Source organism: Pantherophis guttatus, chromosome 5 (assembly GCF_059756535.1).
Source record: "Pantherophis guttatus breed Tessera chromosome 5, ASM5975653v1, whole genome shotgun sequence".
NCBI lineage: Eukaryota > Metazoa > Chordata > Lepidosauria > Squamata > Colubridae > Pantherophis > Pantherophis guttatus.
The window spans coordinates 30,301,084-30,328,338 of record NC_142067.1 but is presented as its reverse complement, the minus strand read 5'-3'; the positions used below and the strand labels follow the sequence as shown (position 1 = coordinate 30,328,338).

At 35.4% G+C, this 27,255-nt stretch overlaps 1 protein-coding gene across 2 annotated transcripts in view; it reads right to left on the bottom strand.

Moving 5' to 3' along the window:
* Positions 1-27,255, bottom strand: part of LSAMP (limbic system associated membrane protein) — a 609,585-nt gene that overhangs the window by 139,680 nt on the left and 442,650 nt on the right. For both annotated transcript variants that reach the window (XM_034411614.3, XM_087894797.1), the window contains one exon: positions 24,035-24,160. In XM_034411614.3, coding sequence (XP_034267505.2) covers positions 24,035-24,160 — 126 coding nt within the window. The remainder of the gene's footprint in view (positions 1-24,034; positions 24,161-27,255) is intronic.

Below are 27,255 nucleotides of genomic sequence, written 5' to 3'. Positions count from 1 at the left end.
TATGTGTTTCTATTGACAGGTTCTGGGAAAGATTTATCTCATTGAAAACCAAATCCTTGTATCCGCATGCCAGCCCTGAGCAAGCTCACAATGACTGCAAACGTTTATTTCTTTGGCATTTATATAATCATTCCCAATCTTCTTTCTGCCCTCAAGGTCTTATTAAGAAAATGCAAAACGATATTGAAAGCAGTATGAAAGGACTCTGAGTATCATTAGAATTGGATAAATAGTCTAAAGCATTTTCTGGAGTTTTGAGCAAACTTAATTTCTTTTTAAAAATCTTTCATTTTAGTCCTTGGATCTCTCTTTTATATATACATATACATATACATATACATATACATATACATATACATATACATATACATATATATATATATATATATATATATATATATATATATATATATATATATATATATATATATATATATATATATATAAGAGAGAAATGGGAAATGGGTAATCGGTGAAATAAGTACAAGTTTGTGAAACCATGAACTTCACATGGCCAAAAAAGAGGAAGTAAAGTAATCTTGCAGAGTTGTCAGAGACCAATTTGCCTAACACTTAAAATAACACACTGTGGAAAGATGCGTAATTCCCAAATGAGAAAAGGATGCAATTTGAAATGTTTAAAATAGAAAATGTTTGGTTGAAAACTAGGTTGTCAGACTGATGTTCTTTGTTTACTTCTCCAGATTTAGCCGCTATCCTAAAGATTTTAAGTTGTATATTCTTCTTGCATAAGATATATATTCATTTTGTTTCAAAGTAGTAGCAGATCAGGTTCAACTTTTTTGTACTGCAGTTAGGAAGGAACAAACTGTAGCAATAAATGTCATCATTTCATTTCTTCTCTGCCGCACTTTTTCAAATGGGCAAAAATACAAAGCTGGAAAATCCAGATGATCTCATAATTGGTTATTGATGAGTGCCCAGGGCAATACTGACTGTTTCTGCTGATAAAAACTTTCTTAGAGCAAGTAATGTCAGCACTGATTTACTTTTCTAACACATTGAAGCACTGTTCCAAGCAAAACCAGGAAAAGCAGAGGTAATTACCCAGAAACAAAACAAAATAAAAACCAGAACAAGAAAGGTATTAAAATATCTGGTTAAAAAGAGTGTTACATTGCATATTAAGATGAACTGAAATATCTGCTTCCTTTTCATCTTTTTTGTTTTTTAGACCATTTGCCAGGATCAAAAAAATGATAAGGTTTCAGTATAAGTTCAACATTTTTTTAATAGAAGAATAAAATCAAAATTGCAAGTAATACAAAATGTACAATACAATGATAGATTCTGAAGCAGCAGAAAAGCTAAGAGCCATCAAGAACTCAATGTTCCAAAGCCTCATTCTTTATGCCTTTCTGAAGAGCTTAATGAAATGTGGTGGCCTCAGAGTTTCTACTTTCTCCTTGAGCATTCTGGTTTTGCATTTATTTATATAACCCTGAAGACTATTCTATATATAATCAATCCTCATTTTTTCAGTTCCATATTAGTGAATTTGCCTTCTCACTAGAATCAATACTTGCAGCACTTTCGTGGTCATTTAAAAATATAAAATTACAGGCAGTCCTTAACTTACAACATTTCATTTAGTGACCATTCAATGTTACCCCAGCACTGAAAAAAGTGACTTATGACTGTTTTTCACAGTTACAACCTTTGCAGCATTCCCCATGATCCTGTGATCAAAATTCAGATGCTTGGCAACTGGTTCATACTTATGACTGTTGCAGCGTCCTGGGCAGTGGTCAAAATTTTTTACTACCGGTTCTGTGGGTGTGGCTTGGTGGGTGTGGCAGAGAAAGAATACTGTAAAATCTCCATTCCCACCCCACTCCAGGGGAAGGATACTGCAAAATCTCCATTCCCTCCCCAATCCAGGGGAAGGATACTGCAAAATCCCCATTTCCTCCTGATCAGCTAGGACTTGGGAGGCAGAGAATAGATGGGGGCAGAGCCAGTCAGAATTTTTACTACCGGTTTTCCGAACTACTCAAAATTTCCATTACCGGTTCTCAAGAACTGGTCAGAACCTGCTGAAATCCACCTCTGGTCCTGAGGTCTTGTGATCACTTTTTGTAGCCTTCTGACAAGCAAAGTCAATGGGAAAACCAGATTAACAACCAGGTTACTAATTTATCAACTGCAGTGATTCACTTAACAACTGTGGCAAGAAATGTCATAAAATGGGGGCAAAACTCACTCAACAAATTCTCACTTAACGACATAAATTTTGGGCTCAGTTGTGGTTGTAAGTTGAGGACTACCTGTATAATAAAAGGTGTTTATCCCAAAATTATTAGAACTCTGAACACACATCACTGCTATGATATGATTGGGGGGATGAGACAGAAGGATATGCTTGATATTGTTTAGGGAATATTATTATAGAGAAAAACACCTAGTTCTATAACATAATTAGAACTTAATCTTATATGAGGAACTGCCAGCCTTTGTTTTTTTAAAAAAGAGATGACCTTGTTTGGGGTTGAGGGAAATGTGGGGTGGGGGAATAGAAAGGAGAAGACAGAAGAGGAGAAGATACCTAATATTGAAATTAGAGGTGGTATTCAGCAGGTTCTGAAGAAACGGTAGCGGAAATTTTGAGTAGTTCAGAGAACCGGTAAATACCACCTCTGACTGGCCCAGTTTCCATTTATTCTCTGCCTCCTGAGTCCCAGCTGAATGGAAGGAAATGGGGATTTTGCAGTAACCTTCCCCTGGAGTGGGCAGGAAATGGAGATTTTACAATATCCTTCCCTTGCCACACCCACCAAGCCATGCCCACCAAAGCTATGCCACGCCCACCAAGCCACGCCCACAGAAGTGGTAGTAAAATATTTTGAATCCCACCACTCATTTAAATCAACCAGAAACATTGTCCTAATAAGATGGAAGAAGACATATTGACTAGGAGAAACAATTCTATGACAGATCAGGATTAGTGTATTATGCTTCTATTACAAGAAAATACCATTCTTTTAAATAGGCTAATGGATTCGCTTTTTGGGATTTTGCAATGCTTGTTGCAAACATCTTTCTGGACATTTTCATATGCATAATGTCATTTTATCCAGTTCTATCTGTGCGGGGCCTTTCTCTTTCTTCCTCTGAGAAAATGACTTTCTTTAATGTTTTCATTTTATTTTCTCTGACTACAATTACGGAGATTATGCTTTTGGGGAGAAGCTCTCAGGGCATGGTTGATAGTTTCCTTTCTGAGAGGGGGGTCCTTCACATTTATCATGTCTTTTTCTTGGGGGCTTTGTTATGCAAACCTTTTTGACATATTCTTCAGAACGTTTATCCTGAAACTGAAAACAAATTTCTGATTTCTGGATGTGCTGGAAGTGCTGGATGTGCTGTGTCTGGAAGGACTCTATTATTAGCCAATTGCTCCATTTCAGAACCACCATGAATCTCTCCCCATTTACTGCCTTGCCAAGAATCTGCAGCATTCAGCAAAGGGATCCCAGCAACAGCGTAGAATGTCTGGAAGGAAACAGATTCACCATCCCTGTGGGCACACAAATTGTAGAGGGTTTGCTTCCTTCAACCTTTCCAGTTTCCAGTTCAGGAAGCCACGTTGAAAAGGGACTACGTCAATGGGAAGACAAAGCGAGGATGTGCGGTTATTTGGGCCGTGCTGTTGATTGGCCAGGGGAGCTCTATCCAAATTGCCTGGGAGGAGGGTGCATTGAAGGAGCACCGATGGACCATTGTCAGGGGAGAAGTGCTGGTAGAGAATCATCCAATGATAAATGCCCGTGATGGGCTGGCTGCGGTATGGGGCCCATGGTGAAATGGGTGCAGACCAGTGGTGGGTTACCTCCTGTTCGCATCGGTTCTATAGAACCAGTAGTAAAACTGGCGGGAGGCTCCGCCCACTGACCCAGATACCATCGGAACGCTTCTGCACATGTACAGAAACTTCTGCGCATGCGCGGCCCCATTGCAAACTGGTAGTAAAGATAAGTAGAACCCACCCCTGGTGCAGATATCTGCCTATGGTTAATTGTCCTAGACCCATATGAGATTCAGTGCAGAGTAGTAGCTAAAATATCAGGATACAAACCAGGGAATCATGAATTCTAGTTCTTCCTTAGGCACAAAGCCATCTGGGTGACTATGGGCCAGTCACTTTCTCTTAATCCTAGGACAAATCATTTCTGAAAATTCTTGCCAATAAAAATATAAGGTCTTATCTATATATAAGTTTTCTGTCTTTGATTCACATACCTAGCTGGTACCTCATTATCTCCTTTCACTATCTCAGGTCATTATTTGCAGTTCAGGTTATTGTGGTTATTATCTATTCCAAACCCCCGCCCCCTAAAAACACTTCATAAAATGAGGCTTGAAAAAGGCAATGGTGTTATATACAAAAGACAAATGGGGAAAAGAACATTTACATTTCACTGCAGCCAGAGCAGGATAAAAATGTTGAGAGCCAAGTTAAAAACGTATAAAATGAGGAAGACCCAATTAAATTCCTTAGAGGAACAGTGTAAAAGATTCTCACTATTCTACATGTAGATCAATCCAAACTCTAAAAGCATATGTTTCTCCTTACTTTCCTAATGTTTTTTTGAAAACTGAGTTCAATTAAAGTGCATACAGAGAATTCTATTACGTCTAGTGGAGTCTTGAATGTGGAAGGTAATGAAATGGCAACTTGTAATATGAATTCCAAAAGAACAATACATGTGAAGTGGTAATTTAAAAATATGACATAGCCTATATTTAAAAGTTTCTGATGATGCAAGAACCTACAATTTGATTTACAGTGTGTCTAGCATTGATTTACAGGGCAAATATATATCTCAGAAATTACAATTAGAAATTACCAGTATAGGTTCTAGGAAAAAATTATGTGCAATTGCTAAAAGAAGGGATAAATGCTATTATTTTAAAGAAGGGTGTGTATTCTGATTCTGCTGTTATGCTTGAATTAATGGCAATATTCTTGTCAGAATAAGACCCATGGTGGTGAATGCACATCAGATATATGTATTTACTTCATCTCAGTAAATCACCAATGCTCTACAGTTTTCTTATCCTTGAGTGTCTGAATAACGCAATTATGCTTTTGAAACATCCAAACATATCTTCCTTTCTGAGATAGAAAGCAATCTAAAGATGAAAATATGCTTTCACTCAAGCTATATTTTTCATAATTATGCATCTTCAGGGTTTCATAATGACCAACTTAATCACTTTTGCTGTTTAGAGGGCCATAACAGCCAATCATGATAATGACTTTGGTATTTGGTAGGAACCATTTAATGCCCAAGAGCTCTTGTTCCCAGCAACTTGATGCTACTTAAGTTTGATAGGCAGCCTCTCATTAGCACAAACTACAAAACCTCTGGCACAAAGCTCATTCCTTTAAAACAAACTCTACTCATTGATGTGAAATACCTCCAAGGAAATTGATTACCTGACCTCAATTCATACATGTCATCAGCAGAATCTGACAGCCATTGAAATACTTGTATCTCAATTTCTCTAATAATTTATAGTTAATGTAAGAAATATTTTTTCTAACTTCATTCTTTTCATGTAATTACACACCAGTCTTCCTAATGTCTAAACTCTGATATTCTTAATTGATAATTCTTTCCAAGAAGCTGGACTTCTGGAGACATATGGTAAATTGAAGATGCGCCTACAAAAACAAACCCAAAAAACTGCAGCAAAGACCAAGGAATGGTGAATAGTCTGATTCTTTGAAACCTGTCTAGAAAATGTTAGAACAGTAGATTGCCCACCAGTCAATCTACTGACCAGATGGCTGGTCTTCATGAGGCAGCTGCAGGACAGCAGTCTTTCATCAGTTTGAGGGCCAGCAGATGACAGAATCAGCCATGTTGCTGCAAACATCACTTTCTAATTACTTTTGAAAATTGTTCCTTTACCATTTTTCAACTTCTGAAGAAGAAAGTTGTCACCTACACAAGACACAAATTTCCTGGTGTGTCTGTCTCCTGTCTTTTCTTGAGATGATGTAGAAACTGATAAAGCAAACATCTGATTTAATTTCCCTAGTCATATCCTAAAACTGAAGGAAATTATCTCCTTTTTCTTTACTTCCCAAATAAGTTAATTTATATTGAGAAAAAAGCTCTTTAACTGATAATTAAACCCCCTTTGATGCTTTCTAATCTTCTTCCTTTTCATTAATTACATTTGTCCTATTGAACTAGATGCTTTTTCAAGCTGTTTAACTTTCTTGGTTCTTTTTTTAATGTCTGATATATTTATTTGACTAAGTGTTACATATTAGAAAAGGACTAGATTAGGGTTTTTTTTTTTGTTCTGTTGTCCAAATAAGACTTTCTTTATATTAAGGAATGTTAAGATATATGAAGGTCAAGGTCCATTTGTCTGTGATTGCTATATTGGACACTATACATCTTGAAAAATTAAAATGCAGAATTGAATTTTTTTTTAAAAAAAAAAATAGTGCTTTTCTATTGTGCTTATTGCTCCATGAAGAATTTCAGACTTTGATGTAATTATCTATATCCATAGTGCAATTTTATTTTGTCAGTTTCCTTAATGATCATAACTACTAGAAATAAATGAATGACTAGTAGAAATTAGCTCCTGAATGTCTGGATCTTAAGGGAATAAAGGACTATGGAAGTAATTATCACTAATTTGTAAAATATGCAGCTGGTATATACTTAATTATGCTGTAATTGAAGCTATTGTGTAATGAAATATATTTTGATTGGCATCTTTAACCTGTGAGAAAGAATACTTTTAAATGCATAAAAAAATAGTGCTGGGCCAGACTGAAGACCCATCTATATTCAAGATGAATATAAAGCTCATCCTACAAGGGATGCTTGCAAACATATAAAACTTATAAAATGTTCTTATCATGTAATACATCTGTCTGAAACCCTTCTTTATTATCTCAACTTCCGTCTTGCCTCTCCTTGGTTCATGTCCAGGAAGAAACCTCACGACAATGAATTGATGTGTTAAATGTCCAGAAAAATAAGTATTTTTAAAAAACACACCCTATAAATTGTGCTTGCAAGATCTGTTTGCCTTTCCCAAGTACTCTCACATAGATCTGATCAATAGTAGAATAATTTAAATAATTTGTGATCAATTGATTAGCTTTTCCAAGGTCCCAATTATCTGCATTAACAGAAGTTTCCTAAGAACATTGTGGCTTAACTTTCATTTTACTGTCTTTATACCTTTAGCATATCATTTACAGAGATGGCAAATATATCTTGACTTTAGAATATAGATAGAAGTTCATATTCATAATTTACTGTGTGTAATTATATTCAGGCTCTGTACTGACTCCTTTGGCTGACTAAGAAAATGTTAGTATTTTTCAACCTCAGAAATCTGCAAAGTGGCCATTTCTAGTGTAATATAAAAGATTATGGTAATCCAGTACTCGGTTTACCTGTAAAAGGACAGAGGTCCAGCAGGGCTCTTGAATTTCTTAGGCTAGAGGTGATTAAAGTGAAATTTACCTATACATTACTGAAAAACATTATTTCTTTTTTTAATTCTGAATCTTCCTGCAGAATTTTCACTTGGATAGATGATCCTGGATTCTAATGTGAGAGAAAATCTTTCTCTTTCCAGATTACCAAGACATGAATTATTTTATAGATTTACTTCCATGTCCCTCTCATAACCTGCCTTATTTATAGGATAAATAACTGCAAATGAGGTAGGCATTTTGACTTGCTGTTGGATTGCTAAATCAAAATAGAATAATATGCATCTCTTTTTAAATCTAATTTTTGAACAGCCAACAGAATCTTAACTTTCTTGGTAATAACTCTGAAACATTACTGTTAACAAATAATGAAGAACCATTAGAGAGGTTGCAAAGCAAATATAATTAGTAATGATGTCTCTTAATCTAAGTGCAACCACAGAAAAATCTTCTTCCTATCTCCTACCTGAATATTGATGGTATGCAGGGAAAACCACATTGAAAGATCTAAGGAACATACTGTAGCTGAATGCAAAGGATTATGCTGAAATAGGATGTTTTCCCTCTGTTTGGGAAAGTAATTAACAATCATCATTAGATCCTGTGTAGAGCTCATTGGACAGCAAGTGATTTCCAGTGGCTTTGATCATTCACAGCATCTTCGGCTTCATTCCAAGAGATAATTAACAATGAGCCTTATGAAATGGAAGAGAACATAGCAAATTACTACATCCAAAATATATAGATGACCTTTAACATTTTCTCTCAACCACAAATTCCCACTAATTAAGGATGGCTTTGATAAAGAATCCAGAAAACAAAGGCGTGGAAACATAGAAAAGAGAAGAAATTCAAGTTTCATCTATCCTTATTTATTCCAAAATAAAAGATAAACATTTGAATAGGAATGATAATCAGAATTCAGACAGACAAAAACCTACCACATATTATTTTGTCAATAAGACAAAAAAGACTGGACAGTGGCAGCAAGATAGGAGTGAAAGAACCGGAGAAAATCACAAAATACAAAGACCTGCAAATGTGGGTAATGGATGACAGGTCACTTAATGGCTGTTTGATGTTATGACAGCTCCCCCAAAAGCTATATATGAGCCTGTTTCAAACTTATGGCAGCTAAAGCAGTCATTCTCCCTTACGACCAACTACAGGAATGCCATCCCATCTTGATAGGGCCTCACGGTAATTGGGCCTGCTCCCCATGTATCTTGTGGACTGAACTTTTTATTTAGCTGCTCGTAGTAAAGAAACTGCAGAAAAGCTTTTTTGAAAGCTTCTCCAGCATTGGAATGCAATGCTGAGCCCTAATCTAGCTGGACTGTTCCTTTCTACTGGTCTGCAAAGTCTTTTGCTGCTGGTCTACCTTCTTTATGGACTCAGCTGAGTGGCAGGCCTCTCCTACTAATGAGGTACCCCATGTTTGCTTAATGATCTTCAAGTTTGTTTAATGATGGTGTCAGGGAGAACAGAGGATGAAATCATTGAATCAAACTGTCTCATTTAACAGTTGTCATCTCCTTTAACTGTAATGGGCAAGCTCCGTTATGATCATTGATGGAGGTCAACCTACAATAGTGGCCAAAATTGTGGAAACCTTTTGGGAAAAGTGTATTTTCTAAAACTAGCTAATAACGCCACTTTTTTGGGAATAATACCATAAAATTATATATCAATGGAAAAATAATTTAGTCAAGAATGTAATGCAATAACTTTTATGAAGGATTTGCTATTAGAATAGCAGTTACAGTATAAAGAAGAAAAGTGAAAGACATAGAAAAAACAAGATATACAAAATTATTAAGTCAGTTAATACTTAGTTAGGTAATCTTTAGCATGAATTACAAGCTTACAACATCTTCCCATGTATTGAACCAAGTCTTTTAGTTCTGCAGCTGTTATAATGTGAAACCAAGTTTGAATGATTGCTTCTATTAACTGGGTTTTATTGCTGGGTTGCTTCTGACTAACAAGTTTCTTTAGTTGGCTCCATAGATTTTCAGTCGGGTTAAGGTCTGGGCTATTCCCAGGCTATCCCAGCAGTGGAATATAATTATCTTGAAACTCAAAAAAAAAGTGGTGTTATTAGCCATCAAACCTGAAAAATACACTTTTTTCAAAAGATTTCCACAATTTTGGCCACTACTGTATACGGTAGAAATAAAATGAATGTGGCAAAAGAAAGCAAAGATAGTATCAGTAGTAATCCCACACAATCCCAGAAATAACACTTGAACAGTATCAGCACTGACAAAATCACCATCAGTCAATTGCAAAAGGCAGCCTTACTGAGAACAGTTTACAACCTGTAACAATACCTTTAACACCATCAAACAACATCTTCCTATCCCAGGTCTTTGGAAAGGACTCAATAGCTGAATAAAAATGTCAATTTCAGTCTAAACATCTGCTGACTGTGCAACCAACCATAATAATATGTGAAGCTAGGATTTAAGAAAAGCAATTGGGAAAAAAAATTACAAAATACTGAATCATAATTCAAAGTTTTTGGTTCTTAGTTAGTAGTTGAATTATTAAATTTCCACCAATCTTAACTCCTTACAACTCTTTATTACCCACACATATATTAAACTTGTATTCTGTCTAACTTTCAGTGACCTTGGCTGGCTCAATCAAATAGCTGTATTTGATCTCTGTCCCTCAGAATATAAATTTAACTCTGTATGTCATTTGTTTATGTTATCTGCTTTAAGAAATTAGTCCTGGAATTGCTGATTGGTATGTGCAGGATCCACAGTCATATCTGTCTTGAAAATGATTTTTTTTTTAAAAAAATACACTCTATAATATAAGGGTGACCCACATGCATTTAGGACTCTGAAACATTGTTGTTAGAAGGAACATCACATTAAATCAGTATAGAAGTATTTTTTGATCAAGGTCTCAGGAACAGAAATGAAACAGCAGTTCATCTCTCTTGGCTCCTACAAGCTGCCCTATGTGACAAATAAAGTTCTATTTCTCATTAGTTTCATATAACACACTGTAGCATCTTGAAATGAGGGCATATTTAAGACCACAGTTAAGAGAGGGATTGGAAAGTGTGTGAGTCATAAATCAGAGCACTGCTTTAGTTCTCCAATAGAAGAAAATTAATCTTTCTGTCTTTCTCCCTCTCTGTCTGCACCTCAGAGACTTCAGAGTCCAGCTCAATTATTTTTGAATACAGCATGCACTTTAAAAAAAATAAAAATCTTACCTCAACTTTTTTTTTAAAGAAACACTGGAACTAGTAAGTCAATGCAAAATCATTAATGATTCAAGGGTGCTGGGTTTACTGGTAATGGGGAGAAAATGGTGAAGAAAGACGTGGTTTTCGATTTTAGGGCTGCCTATGAATTTTTCCAGGTTATTTCTATAAAGTGTACATGATGGCTTTCCTTGTAGCTTGCGAAGGACAAAGGGCATATAAAAATCAGTTCCTCTGATATAGAAGAACTAATCAGAAACTTTCCTATCTTATTATAACTCAAGATCAGTTTCCCAGGCCCTGCTCCTATATTAAGTTGAACAGTAGAAGATAGATGTTAAATATTAGGTAGGACAATACAGTTTTGCCATTGAATATTATGGGAAGCTATTGAAATATCTGGTAGCTGCTGAATTCAAAGAAGGTGTTTTCTTTTCTTAATTTGTCTCTTTCCTTATATAGCAAATATTTTTAATATTTACGCTTTATCAAACTTAGCTCTAAGACAAGGATTTACGCTTTATCAACCTTAGCTCTAAGACAAGAACCTTGTTTAGGATTTCTTATCACTGTTGAAGAAATTATCTAATGTAAAGAAACGTATTTATGGCCAGTTCCATAATCTGAGGTATCGTGAATTTAGGCAAAGCCTGAAAAAGATTATTAGCATTTTAATTACTTGTATTTCTTCAACTGTTAGTTTGCAGTGTCTGTTTTCTACCTTATTAAAACTTGTGATTTAACACTTTGGGGTAATTGCTTCATTTAACATCATTTTGACTATCATTATAACTAAATGAATGAATTGTAACGAAATTCTTCACTTTTAGCAGTTTGTTCTCCCAGTCTTTTAATCAGTTTGCTACAAAGATTTTACCTGATTTTTAGAAAATTTCATGGGTAAAGAGTAGTAGCATTGCACTCATTCAGTGATGGCAGTCAAGAATGTCCAATCTTTCATGATATGATCAATATCTTTTGTTATATTACATTATATAATTATTATATTAATATATTATGATCTCCTTCATATACTATTCTCTACATCTCTATGTTTCAATCCCAAAACAAGACTGTGAGTTCCATTCAATGAGCTGTTTTATCAGCAATGCAAGTGTCACTGCTAAAAGTGAATGTTGCTTTGAAAAATCATTAGAGAATATCTTCTCCTAGAGAAATCTGTATCAGTCATACATTTGATTTCTCCATCCATAAATTTGTAGAGAATTCTGATGTATTATTTGCACACAGCTGTCAAATTGATAAAGAGGATGAAAACTTTCCCCCACCTTAAGATGAAAAAGTTTGGTAATTTTGTCTCTCTCAATTTTGCAGACAAACAATACTATGTTTTGCATAATCAGACTCTGCAAACCTTGAATTAGATTTACAGCACAATTTCTTTTCTCAACAAAAATGAACTTAGCCTCTTTTTGTTTTCACAGGTGAATCATGGCTAGTCAAAAATGAAATGTAGCCTGAACTGTACAAGAATACATAAGCTGATTTTGCCATATTATAGCAGAGTTAGTTGCTCCTCTGTGTAACTTAAAATGGGTATTTAAGAACGCTGAAGAAAATTTTAAGAAGAGCTATTTTGACATTATTCTAGAACATATTGGTCCCTTGCTGTACTTTACTATATACAGCACACTAAAGAAACAAATATAAAGATTTCACAGCTGATTTCTTTAATACTGTGTGCTAAAATGTAATTTTATCTTGAGATTTGCCAGTTTGGAGTGACATCACATCTTTATTAAATTTTATTCTACTTTCCTCTAAATTATATCAATCCTTCTTCAACTTGCTGCTATATTGATTGGGCATTTTGACACATGTACACCTAGTCCTTGTAAGACGCTTTTAGTTACCATGTGCGAGTAGATGGCAATATAAATCTTCTAAATAAATAAATAAGAAATAGTACATTCAAAAGGATGCATGTTGGAGAAGAATGATATACATGTTCCTTAGTGACCCATTCTTCTAATGTATATATATCAACATTAGGATTAAACAGGTTTTCACATTCATCTTCACAGTATAAACATTATTTACCGTATATAATGTTTACTTAGAAATAATGGACAAAGTCAGCAATTTAATTTTCCCATGCCTTTTCCAACTATGTCTAGTATTTTAGAATATCTGTCATTAACTTGGTTGGAGATGGAACCCAATAGGTAATGTGGCTATGTAGGGTCTTCAACAGAGAAGAAAGGAATTCTATTATCTCACAGTATGATTCAAGCTGAAAAAGAGTTGGATGGTTTAAAATCTCTTATAAGATATCATTGTTTAACACCTGAGATTTATAACTCAATGAACATTGCCACCACTTCTAATCCTTGGATTGATTCTAACAATTGCAATGGAAATATTATTCCTTGTTGAGGAGTTCCATTCTCCAATGATGTTATCCAAAAGCATATGCTGTATTTATATAGGAAAAATATTCCTATATTTTTGTGTCCATATTCCTGTACCATTGGCCCAAGGGAAGAACAATGCTTAGTTGGATGCTGTAAAGATCTATATAAAGGCATGTGCAAGTAATCTCCAGGTTGACAGCAACGCTGTCTAGGCTATTAAAACTAAAAATCCAATAAAAGTTATTTATAGTCAGTATAAACTGAACCGTTAACCATCCACATAAAAGGGTATAACTCCAGTGAATGATGCAGGTTTTATTTTGTTTTATATAATAACTGGTCTAAATAACAACCATAGAAGTCTTATATTACAAACCTGTAAAACACATCTGGCCCTTTAGAATGAGGTAATTCTTTCAAATTTCTTATTTACTTACACTCACAACCATACACCCACACTCACACTAGCACTCAGCTATTTGTTAAGCCTACTTTTACCAAGTAGTTAAGTATCTGCAAAATTCTTGGAGAACATTTTGTGAAGTCTCTGAAGCAGTTTCTGAGATGCTGCATCCTATCAAAGCAACCATTCACCACACCATCTGAACATATAAAAATATTGTCTCTACCTTTAGACTTTTGGTTTGGAACATCAAATTCTCTCCATTTAGTTTCCCTAACATGCAAGGCAAGTCTCATGTTTTCTTTTGCACAGTATATCGCTCCCTTTTTATTTCCAATATTTTGAAAGCATAAAAATGGGTCAATACATTCTAACAAATGACCCAGTTGTCATCTGGATTCTTACATTGGACTGTTCCCAGTTTGTTTAGTAATTGTTCGAGAAGTTGTACCCTTTGTACTAAATAATACATCAGAGTAACTATTACAGTAGCTGAATTCATACAACTAAGCCAAAAACAAACAAATTATTGTCTAGTTGTTAACACAACTAGACTAGGCTAGAAACCAGGAGAGTGTGAGTTCTACTCCCACTTTAGGCATGAAAGCCAACTGGGTGACTTTGGACCAGCCACTCTCTTTCAACTTAGTTGAGGGTTACCATAAATAGGGGAAGAAGAAGCATTAGATATGTTTACTGTCTTGAGATGTTTATACAAAAATAATACACTACAAATCTGGCTAAAATATCTACCACAACTCCCTTGTGTCAGTGTGAACATTGTCGTACTTGATCATTGTGATCATCATAATCTCTTATTCATTCTGCTAAGAAATGAATAAAAATGAACGGTGTGCTTAAATATCTGGTACAACATTCAGAAAGTCTGTCTACTCCTTCCTTCGGGTTAAAATCAGCTGTAAGTAATAAGGCTGAAAGTCAGGGCCAGAAGAGCATAAAGTATATTGGCAGCAAAATATTATCCACACACTCTGAGAATTTAAAGAGAAAAACATAGAATCACTTCTTTATTATTGAACTAAGAGCTTTTTTTTTTTTTTTTTTTTTACATAAGAGCTTTCTTTCAGTCATTGTTGAAAGACCTTTGATTGTTTTTCCCTTAATGTTTTAGTGGATAAATTATAACATGTACCTGGGACCCATATCTCCCATACCTTGTTAAAGCTTAGTTGTAGTCCAGCTTTATAGAGTGCTGGTTTTAGGATTAGTGGTTTTATCTGGATTCAGTAAACATTAAAGTCATGGTTAGATTTGCTTAGCAATGTGTCTTGTCCAATACAAAAGATAGTCACTGTAGCTTTACATCTATTAGTCCAGGGTATAAAGGCAACCACTAAAAGTTAAGGTTGTTTATTTCTATTACTGCTCATCCCAAAATCCACCTATTAACTATACAACAGTGGCAGAATAGTTATGGAGAACGAATTATGGGCTCATTTCCTTTCTAATAAATTGTATCTCTTTTTTTATTTCTAGAATACCTCCAAGAGTTAAAGAAGATTTGACTGATATTTGCCTTCTGAATTATTAAGGGGTTTATTTCTTCATACCTCATCTAAAATCTCTCTTCCTCAGGCTCTTGTGTCATGGTTGACAGTGATAATTTCACAATTAAGAAAGAAAATAAACTTGCTGCAAGTAAGGTAGATATTTGGGAAGTAGTGCTTCAAAAGTTAGAAATATCAAACTTTTCTTCCGTGTAGAGTCCTCGGTTCTCCCTGAGCTTGGTTCTTTGCTTGCAGATGTTTCATCAGTTCAACCCTGAGCTACATTTTTTTTCCGTTCAAAGTCCCCCCCCCCCAATATATCATGGAAAAGAACATGCCTAGAAATATGCTTTTACTTCCTTCTATTTCAGCTAAATAGGACTATAAAAGCATCATTTAATATCGATACTTATATATAGCCCTGAGAGTTTCCCAATTGTCGTGTAATTAAGAAGAGATCTCTAACTCTAAAAATAACATTGAGTATATGAAATGCTGAATGAAAAAATAAGATATTGATATAGTCCTTCCTTCCTTCCTTCCTTCCTTCCTTCCTTCCTTCCTTCCTTCCTTCCTTCCTTCCTTCCTTCCTTCCTTCCCTCCCCCCTCCCTCCCTCCCTCCCTCCCTCCCTCTTCTACTGTAATAAATTTTGGGGTGTAACAAGTAGGGGTTTTTTTTTTGAACGGTAGAAACTATTGTTGATTCTTTGTCTCTAAACTTTCCCAGCCTATGCCAGACTCCTTGACACAATGTTGTGAAAAGAAGGAAGAAGACAATGTAGAGAATGTAAACAAGCAATAGTCAAAAAGAATGGCAAAAGCTGTTCCTCTGAGAAAATATTAAAGAGGATTATTTTGAAAGAATTCTAAAGGCCTGAAAATTCAGAGGTTTAATCGTCAAAGAGCATCCAGAACAGAGAAGGACTAGAGCCAGTCAGAACCTGGAAAGGAGTAATCACTAGATAGCATCCTAGAGGAAATAAAAATGCTGAAAATTGCCAGCAAAAAGGAAAAAAAAAATGACACCTATTTTGTTTCTTGGAGTTCAATACCTTTAAACAAGAAACACACTTTCAACATCTTCCATTCAACTGTCTCTTCCACAGGTAAGGAGGTGATTGGTCACCATCAGGTCTTTCATTTGTATCTGGGATAATCTTTCCTATTTTAATTATTCCAATAATAGGACACTTAGGAGATTAGGGTTATAAAAAGGTGATTATGATCTATATATGCAACTATAGATAACAATTCTAAAAAAATGATTTTTCAGTGCTAATGGTGTTCCATGTAATGCAGAGGTGGTATTCAGCAGGTTCTGACCAGTTCAGAAATTTTGAGTAGTTCGGAGAATCAGTAAATACCATCTCTGACTGGCCCTGCCCCCATCTATTCTTTGCCTCTCGAGTCTCAGCTGATTGGGAGGAGATGGGGATTTTGCAATAACCTTCCCCTGGAGTGTGGAGGGAATGGAGATTTTACAGTTTCCTTCCTCTGACATGCCCACCAAGCCATGCCCACCAAGCTATGCCACACCCACCAAGCTATGCCACGCCCACCAAGCCATGCCCAAAGCAGTAGTAAAAAAATTTGAATCCCACCACTGATGTAATGATGTAATGTAATAAGGATTGGTAAAAGAAAGAAGTACCATAAACCACTTCTAAGGGTTTGTGAGGTGGATATGCCGATAAACTGAAGACATTTGGAATTCTTTACTGAGTGGTCCACAATAAACTGGAATCAGGCAAGAGGATTTGCGTCATGTTAGAGGAGTTACTGCAGTTCAACTATCTTGCATGTTCTGGCTTTGCAGTGTAAAAGATCAAAAACAGGAATAGCCTTCTGATCTGTCCCTCAGTTCCCAAAGTGACAATTGACTGAGTTACAGGAACACAAAGTAGAAGAAAAGTATAAATGGACGACAATTGGTGAACACTACTGAACAATACTGCTTGAGTGAATTACCTGTTTTTACTCTCTCCAATACTAATCACACAAATCTGAAGAGACATCCCAAGCACCTCCTCCTAATTAGGGCATACATCTCTTTGCTTACCCCACTGAGAAAGCAACATGACTCACTGGATATCTCTGGGCATTTTACGCTAGAATTGAGAACTGCACGAAAGGAGCTAAAGTATTGTAACTTGGAATCACTTCTGTATAATAGTGGCTAACCATGTCCCAAAGACTTATTTATTTGTTCACCTCAAACAACTGACTCTGGGCAACGAACAATCATAAAATAAATTTAAACCAAGTAAAAACTAAATACTGTATATATAGCAGCCAAGAAAAATTATAATACATAGGTGTTTAACCAGGAAACAGAGCTATTAATACATTCAGGTCTCCAGGTCTGAGCATATAAACTGATCTTCAAGCCCTTATAAAAGGCCAACATCTTAATCTCTGGAGGGAGAATGATCCAGAGGGCAAGAATTGAAGTACGGAAAGCTTGCTACCAAGTCCCCATGAGCCAACATTACAGGTAGTCCTTGACTTACAACCATTCATTTAGTGACTATTCAAAGTTACAATGGCACTGAAAAAAGGGACTTATGACTTTTTTTTTCACACTTATGACCATTGAAGCAACCCCACTGTCACATGAGCAAAACTTCGTTGCTTGGAAACAGGTGTATAGTTATGACCATTGTAGAATCCTGGGATCATGTGATCACCCTTCACAATCTTCTGTCAAGAAAAGTCAATGGGGAAGCCAGTTTCACTTAACAACCATGTTACTAACTTAACATTGTCTATTATTATTGTTTATTGGTTCGATTTATATGCCACACTTTTCCGGAGACTCAGGGTGGCTTACAATGCATCAAGCAATAGCCTTCATACTTTTGTATATACCTGCTTAGTAGGGCTTTCGCCCCCCTCCAAGCGGTATTCTTTTTTTATATAAAGTCAGCTTATTGCCCCCACAAACCGGATCCTCATTTTACCTACCTCGAAAGGATGGAAGGCTGAGTCAACCTTGAGCCTGGTGAGATTTGAACTTGCAGTAATTGCAGGCAGCTGGTGTTACTTAACAGTGCTTTAGTCTGCTGCACCACCAAGGCTCTTAACAACTGCAGTGTTTCACTTAGTTGCGTGGGCAAAACTCATAACAACAGTCTTGCTTAGAAATATAAATTTTGGGCTTGATTATGTTAGTAAGTCAAAGACTACCTGTTGCTAGGACCTGGAGCTTGCTTATCCTGCCAGACAGGATTGGATGGGTAGAAAAACTGGAAAAAGGCACTTCCTTAGGTAAACTGGTCCCAAGCCATGAGGGGCTTTAAAGGTGACAACCATACCTTGAATGTCACTTGGAAACACACTGACAACCAATGCAGCTCATGAAGCAATGGTGTTACGTGTATCAAGTACCAGCCTCCATTTAATACCTGTACCACTGCATTCTTTCCTAACTGAAGCTTTCAAATGTTTTTCATGGGGAGCCTCATGAAGAGCATGTTGCAGTAATCCAGAAGGGAGGTCATGAGTATATGAGTGACAGTGAGTAGAGTCTCCCAGTCCAGGAATGGATGCAATTGGCATACAATTCCAAAATATTCAAAGGCTCTTTTAGTAATGTCTGCCACCTGCTCTTTCAGCAGAAGCTGTGAATCCAAAAGAACTCCCCATATCACACCAGGGCTAGATCCCACCCATCCAGGACCAAAGGTAAAAAAGACCTTGACACCAGAAGTCGAGTACTTAAAGACATGTCATGATTGGGTTGAGCAAAAGCAATTGATTAGGACAAGACATCTACAGCATCCAGGGTGGATTTGATTTAAATCGAGTTGATTTAAATCACAATTTAAATCATGATTTAAATCACTAGTAAAAAGGCTTGATTTAAATCAACTTGATTTAAATCATAATTTTTAAAGAGCAACTGTCATCTCTGCTACTCCTTTGACCCACTGTTGACTCACCGATAGTCCCAGTGTTGCAGAATATACAGGCTCATGCTACATAACTAAGCTCCATTTCATGCTGAATAAACTAAATTATTTATGTATCTTAAATAGAAAACTATCTTACGATAGATTTTTACCCCAAAAGTTTTTTATTAAAATAAATTTCAAAAAAAATTATTTTTTTGAATTTTTTTTGATAAAAATCAAAAAAATCCGATAAAAATCAAAAAAATCCAATTTAAATAAAAAAAATCTGTTTTTTTTTATTTTTTTAAAAAAATAATTGATTTTTATCCACCCTCACAGCATCATTTAGGCAGCCTGGGATAAAGATATAAATGTAGGTATCATCAGCATATTGATGATGCCTAACCCTAGACCATTGGACCATCTCTCCTAATGGCCTCATGTAGATGTTTAAAAAGTGGGGAGTGAAGACCTAGCCATGTGGCACTTCATAGAGGGAGTGGGCTACAGGCTGGATCTCTTCCCCTTCCCATCACTACCAACTGGAGTAGGAGGAAGGAGGAGAACCAGCACAACACAGGGCTGCCCATTCCTATCTTCCAAAGCCAGTCAGAAAGGATACCATGATTGATCAAAGGTCACTGAGAGGTCAAGCGGAGCAATGATGGATGTACTGCTCCCCTGTCAAAGGTCATCCCAGCCAATGCCATTTCAGTTCCATATCCTGGTCTAAAAGCTTAGGGAACTCCATTGCCAAAACAGCCACAGAGTCAAGAAACTCAGGCACCAAAATTGCTACACAGCAGAGAAGCTGGTACGATAGCAACAAGCAACCAGTTGGAAAACTGATCCCTTTGATTATATAGCTCTAAACTAATTTTCCGTTGGTGATGTAGATTCCAGTACAAACTGATTGTTGACTGAAACAATATGAAGGTATGAATCACAAATCACCCATTTACTAGAATGTTAATTTGGTCTTCAGGATAATCTTTGGCAGTCCATGCCATGTCCAGTGGGATTTTTATGGGGCCAAAAACATTACTGAAGACACATAAGACTGCATGCTTTGTTTTGCAGCATGCCAGCTTCATTCTTATTTAAAATCTTTAAAAAAAACCAATAAAAAACAAAACACGGAAATAAAAAGGGTGGGACAAGAAACCCGATGAACACCAACCTACTTCTCACAGGATGTATTGGTCCTCTGAGAACCACATTGCCTGTTCCAATTTTATTGAAGAGTAGTTATTATCATAGGGACAAGAATAATGATTTATATTGTATTCTAATTAATATGTTGATTAAAGAATGAAACACCATATAGTGTAGGTTTGTACCTTTATATTTATATACTACATATGAAGTCTCACTAGCGCTTCAATGCATTGTGACCTACTGTATTGTAGGGTATACATAAAGGAAAACCAGATTGAGGAAAGAGAAACAATGTACTTACAAGATCTACTCTAATACACTTCTATGCTTCTAATAAAATATCAGGGAAAACATCTTAAAATAACAGGGGAAAAACTCCTAGAAAATAATGAGCGAATGAAAAATCTATTATGAAAGAAGATCAAATGCCTGATAAGATATGACTTCCAAGCACGACTATGTTTTGCAAGTGATAGGAGAATAGACAAGAAGAGCACATATCCAAGCATATCTCCCTGGATGGCTGGCACATTTACATCTATACTGACAACAACAGAAGGAAATAACTAGGCAATAATCTCTTCAAAATTCAGTGGAGGAAACATTCTGTCTTACTGGCTCCATTCAATGTTATTTTTTGGCCTAGATTCTTCTTTGTACCAATTTCTTTTTGGCAGCTTTGCTATTCCTTACTTATTTTGTAGCTTCTTTTTTTTAAACTGGGGATGAGCTGAAGCCTCAAAATATTTTTCTGGATTTGTTTCCTCATTTTGTGGCAGTTCTTGCACTCATGAATAGACTATTAATGGTCACAGTACACGACGAGAACCAGTACAGTGACAACATAGAACTTGAAATTCAGTGGATTATTTCAAATACAGACTTAAAAACTGTTTTAGAATTTATATTTAGGGGTGCTATTACCACCCTGTTTCCTTGTCCCCAGATGCAGGGTTGCAGAGAGCTAAGGCACATTTTTGCACATTTTATCAAAGGAAATACAGTTTTTCTAGAAACCGTAGTGGCTTTACTCTAGATTTTAGCCAGAAATTTGGCTGATGATTTGATAAACTTCAATGTGCTTTAGGACGGTATAATTTAAATTGACCAGAATGAAAGTAATTTTCATATCTTCCATTCCTATAATCCTTCTTTCCTACAGTTCTCATTTTTTTTCTATGCATAATTCCATAAATGTCACGCTCTGGAAATTTCTGTCTGACAAGACTAAGTTCTTTTAACACTTTTTGCTTGGTGTTATCTTATTTTGAAAAGGATAATCTCTCAGATGAAATTTATGGTCTAGGCTTGATTCTGTTTTCCTCATTAATCTGAGTAAATCCATAATTCACCTATAATGTAAGCAAAATTTCAATGTGGAAACATTTCAGTGGTCTAGGTTTTGAATTTGTACACAATTTATAATAGAATACTATAAAATGATCATTATTTTACTAATCAGCACAAGTACTGGAAAATTATAAAACAAGTAACATGATGTCCCCAACCTTTCTGGCTTGGCAGCCTGGTGGGGGGAGGAGAAGGGGTTAATTTCTTGTGAGTGGTAGGTAGACACCTGCCAATTGCTTGAGGGGAGCTTTGCACATGCACTCGTCCACTGCTCACATGGCCTGGTTCTGAACAGGCCACGGCCTGGTAGTGGGCCACAGCCTGGGGGTTGGGGATCCCTGTTCTAGATGTTTGGGATTTCAATTCAATTAGCATAGCCAATAATCATGTCTTAGAGAACATCTTGAGAATCTTACATTATCCATCAATGGAACAAAGATTACCAGCAAAGCAATCATGTTTCTCTGCTCAAAAGAAGTACATATATCTAAAATTGCAGTTTTATTAAAATAAAACGGTTATGTCCCCCTAATATTACTTTTTCTACACAGAAACAAAAGTGATAAGCTCTATTATTCATTGTTATGCACGGTGATAGGTTTCCCGAAAAGCTGTATTATTAGGGAATACCATATGTTTGACTATATGCATTATTTAAAATACAATCTCTGTCTCTGTCTCTGTCTCTCTCTCTCTCTCTCTCATCTATCTATCTATCTATCTATCTATCTATCTATCTATCTATCTATCTATCTATCATGCCATTTTTAATACTTTAGAAGGAACATGAATATGGTTTCATTAATGCAGATACATTTCTAATGCAGAAAAGTGAAAAGAGCTTTTGGGCTCTTACGACAGAGCATCTGTTTGATTCCTTTTGTCCTTTCATCATAGGTAAAGATAAGGGAGGCATTTAATAAGCTTTTTACATTTATCATGAACAGTAATGGAAGTTTTTGTTGTGTGCAATTTTCATAACGAATATTCATATGAACTGTTGTTATAGACTGCTTTGAGTATATTATGGTAGGATAATTATCATTATTATCATCATGGGAGAAAGCGAGATAGGCAGGTGGAGTTCTCAGAGCATGTTTCCAGTGAACTGTCTCTCTTTCCAAAAAGAGGTTGGGTTTTTTCGGCCAGGACCATTTTTTTTTACAATATTTTTTGGCCTCTCAGGGCCCATATTGATTTTGAGTGATCATGTGATATATCACCAACGTAAGCAGGATCAAAATATTATGCTTTATAAAAATCCCATACTTTTAAGATATTTTTCTCCCTTGTTGGGGCAAAGATTGGAGCACTAAGGAAAAATGTCCATTTCAACAACAACCTCAACAACAAAAACTATACACAAAAGTCAAATCCCAAACTTCAGGGTGCAATCTACAATTGCCTGGACGCCACTGAAAGAGAATTGAAGGGCAGAGACCACATGAGGCCTGTGGAATTCCCATCCTATTTTAAATATCTTTCCCAACCCTTGTAAACTATGGTTATGCGTCTTTGGGCCATCCCATAGAATACGATTTTTAAGAGTATCTACAGCATTTTGAAATATGTGAAGCACAAACATTCAAAAGTATTACTAAAATACAATCATCATATTATCTATGTATGTATGACTGTATGTATGTATGTATGTATGTATTTTTATTTATTTATTTATTTAAGTTTAGGAGGAAGAAAATTAAATAAATATTAAATTCATTTAAATAAATATTTATCTAAATAAATAAATAAATATTGAATTAATTAACTAGTTAATTAATGGATGGATGAATGAATGAATGAATGAATGAATATTTAATCTTCTTCCTTCTTGAATTAACATTTTACTAAAAAACTAGTATGATGTGTGAAATTTTCATGAGAATGCAATTTTACACATTCTGATTGCAGTAGGAAACTTATGGTTTGGTATGTTTCAGACATATTAAAATAAACAATCTAAACTTATTTATTTTAAGTGTGTGGGTCAGCTAATGACAATTCCCTTTCCAAGACAATCAAGCATTGATGTATTAAAACTGCAAGTAAACTGGCATTGACCTGGCTGAATTTGCACTCAGTTTATACTAACATTTTCTCTCTTTTATATATATATAAAAAGAAAGAAAGAAGACCCCAGCTTGTTTTCTTTCTTAAAATATAGAATAAATCATTTAAAGAGACAAATGCTGTAGGTAAGAAAAAATTATTATCGCAATGCTAAAACTATTGTTGTGGTTTTCAAAAGCTTATGGCAAACGTATTATCCGAAAACAAGGTTTTTCCTTTTTCTGCCACTAATGTTGGTTTCTTTATTGCTATAATGTTTTTGTAATAAAAAAGATACTTTTATTATCTTTTATTAGGCAGATGCTAATATACAAATTCAGACACAGAGAATACTTGCTTTGGCCAGATGTACAAATGTCTTTATAACATGAACAATCCAACTATTTTTTTAAAAAAATCATGTTTCTGAAATATTTATAATATACAGTAAGACAATAAAAGCCGTTTGAAGCTTTTAAATGTTTGTTAAAAGTCATGTTCTGAAATACTTATAATTGGCATGTAAGAGATAAGAGCCATTTAAAATATAAAGGTATAAACCTTGGCTTCCTACCTGTTGGGGTGAGGTGCCTCCAGGTGATGACAGGTTCAGGACGTCCATTTGCCATACACACTAAGGTCACATTACTTCCTTCATTCACAGTGACATCTGAAGATATGTTGGAGATCTTTGGTGGAACTGCAGGAACAAAAATGATTGGTCAGAATTGGCCTTAAGTTGATCTAAAGTGGCATTTGGCATTTAATGCCACTTTGGCATCCAAAGTGGCATTAAATGTCTTAAAGATACAATTCTGAATCCTGCTGTTACGAATAAACAGGAGCAGAGTTTACAAATGGCATAAAAACATAATTCATGCCTTACTGAATGAACCATAATTGTTTGCTTGTTTGTTTGTTTTTACAGCAATTAAATTAAAATTAGTCAAACCATATTATGCCTTAGGCACGTTGAATGAATCACATCATGTTGTCCTACATCTCGGTCTCTTGCAGAGCTCCTTACAAGTTTTACTTAATTTGCTGGCTTTTTATACATCATCTCAAAATAATTTATACTATCTATGCTTATTCTACCTAAAGGTAGAGCTGGCTTTAAGTTTAGTTGAACATAAGGACTGAGGTTCACACATTTGTAATAAGTCGTAATTTATGATTTGCAAAATACAATGCATTTTAAGTTAGTACCAAATCATGTTACTGAGTGGAGTACGTGGACCTGATACATGGGCCTGAGCATTTTAATGTCTAATTTAACATTTTTTCCACAAATGAAATCAAAGTACCTGCAAGAATGAATATAATAACAGTACCTATGTTTAAGATATTTAACCAGATCCCTCTTATTATTTTCATTATAGTTCTGTCTTCAGGAATTTGCTGTGAAATATTTCACATAGTATATACTCATGTTTTAGTTTTAGTTTTCACTTCAAGACTCCTTATGGTTCTCTAAATAAAACTGAATCAAATAAAACTGATGCAATATGATATATTTCTACAGCCAAATATAATATTATATTTGGCTGTAGAAATGTAGCTGGGTAAAGAAAATGTATACAATGTCATGGCTCTTGCTGTTGTCAGAATTATGAGTCAACTTATAGAGCTCTGAATAGGAACTAAGATTCAATGATGAATTCTAATAAGTATGCAGGCCAAAATAACTTTGTGGAATCATCTTAAATAGTATTTTTAAGATGAGTATATACAAGAAAGAAGTAGATCAACCTAATGCTCTCTAGATATTTTGGATCATAACCACCACAGTCCTTGACACTACCAATGCTGCAGATGGTTCTGGTAAGTTTAATTCATAATATGTGGAGGACCTGGGACTACTTATACTAGTCTCTTGCACTTGAAAATTTCTTGGGTAGTGACTTTGTCTGCTGTTTTCTGACTCAAACTAGGTTCATTTAATTTTCTTTGTGTGGATAAAACTAAGACAAACTCTAGGAATTAATTTGAAAAGCAGGAATAAAAGAAACAGTAAGTATGGTGAGATGGACTTAATTTATTATATTTTTATACAACTTCATATAATTGTACTTCCAAAAGGTCTTGAAATTCTTTCCCTTGCCTGAAAGATACTTGAAATCCATCAAAGATACTTGGAATCCAATAGAATAGAATAGAATAGAATAGAATAGAATAGAATAGAATAGAATAGAATAGAATAGAATAGAATAGAATAGAATAGAATTCTTTATTGGCCAAGTGTGTATGGACATACAAGGAATTTGTCCTTGGTGAATATGGTCTCAGTGTACATAAAAGGAAAAAGAAAAAAATACATTCATCAAGAATCATAAGATACAACACTTAGTGATAGTCATAGGTTACTAATAAGCAATCAAATCATACTAGGAAAGAAACAGAACAATATAAATCGTAAAAGTACAAGCAACATGTTTAAAGTCATAAGTGGGAGGTGATAGGTAATAGGAAGGATGAGAAGAATAATAGTAATACAGTCTTGGTAATAGTTTGACTTTGGGAATTGTGGGAATTAGTTGTTTAGCAGAGTAATGACATTTGGGGAAAAAACTGTTCTTGTGTCTAGTTGTTCTGGTGTGCAGTGCCCTATAGCGTCATTTTGAGGGTAGAAGTTGAAACCGTTTATGTCCAGGATGTAAGGGGTCTGTAGATATTTTCACAGCCCACTTTTTGACTCGTGCAGTATACAGGTCCTCAATGGAAGGCAGGTTGGTAGCAATTGTTTTTTCTGCAGTTCTAATTATCCTCTGAAGTCTGTGTCTGTCTTGTTGGGTTGCTGAACCAAACCAGACAGTTGTAGATGACAGACTCAATAATTCCTCTGTAGAACTGAATCAGCAGCTCTTTGGGCAGTTGGGGCTTTCTGAGTTGGCGCAGAAAGACATTATTTGTTGTGCTTTTTTTTTATTTTTGACGTTAGGTGTCCATTTTAAGTCTTGAAATATGATAGAACCTAGAAACTTGAAGGTCTCTACTGTTGATACTGTGTTGTCTAGTATTGTAAGAGGTGGTAGTAGAGGAGGGTTTCTCCTAAAATCTACCACCATTTCTATGGTTTTGAGTGTATTTAGTTCAAGATTGTTCTGGTTGCACCACAAGGCACCACCATCTGTATGTAGATTCGTCGTTTTCACGAATGAGACCAATCACTGTTGTATCATCTGCAAACTTCAGTACTTTAACAGAGGGATCTTTTGAGATGCAATCTTTGGTGTATAGAGAGAAGAGAAGTGGAGAGAGCACACAGCCCTGGGGGATTCCTGTGCTAATTGTACAAGTATCTGATGTGATTTTGCTTAGCTTCATCTGTTGCTTCCTGTCTGTTAGGAAACTTATGATCCATTTACAAGTGTGGTCAGGTATAGCTAGCTGATTTAGTTTAATTAGAAGAATGTCTGGAATGATGGTATTGAATGCTGGCTGAAGTGTATAAAGAGAACCCTTGCGTATGTCTTTGGAGATTCAAGATGTAGGATGTAGTACAGGGTCATATTAACAGCATCATCTGTAGATCTATTTGCTTGGTAAATTGCAAGGGGTCTAACAGCAGATCTTTAATGGTTTTCAGGTGGGCCAGCACTAGCCTTTCAAAGGTTTTCATAACTACGGATGTTAGAGCAACCAAAACCTAAAAAATGGGGCTGAGTTTATGTGGAAAAAAAAGTTTTGCATCTCATCCATAAAATTCAATGGTTATTTTCCATTAAAACTGTTGTTCTCGTAGAAGTACCATATCAAAAAACATAGGTATTAATATATTAATAAAGCAAGATT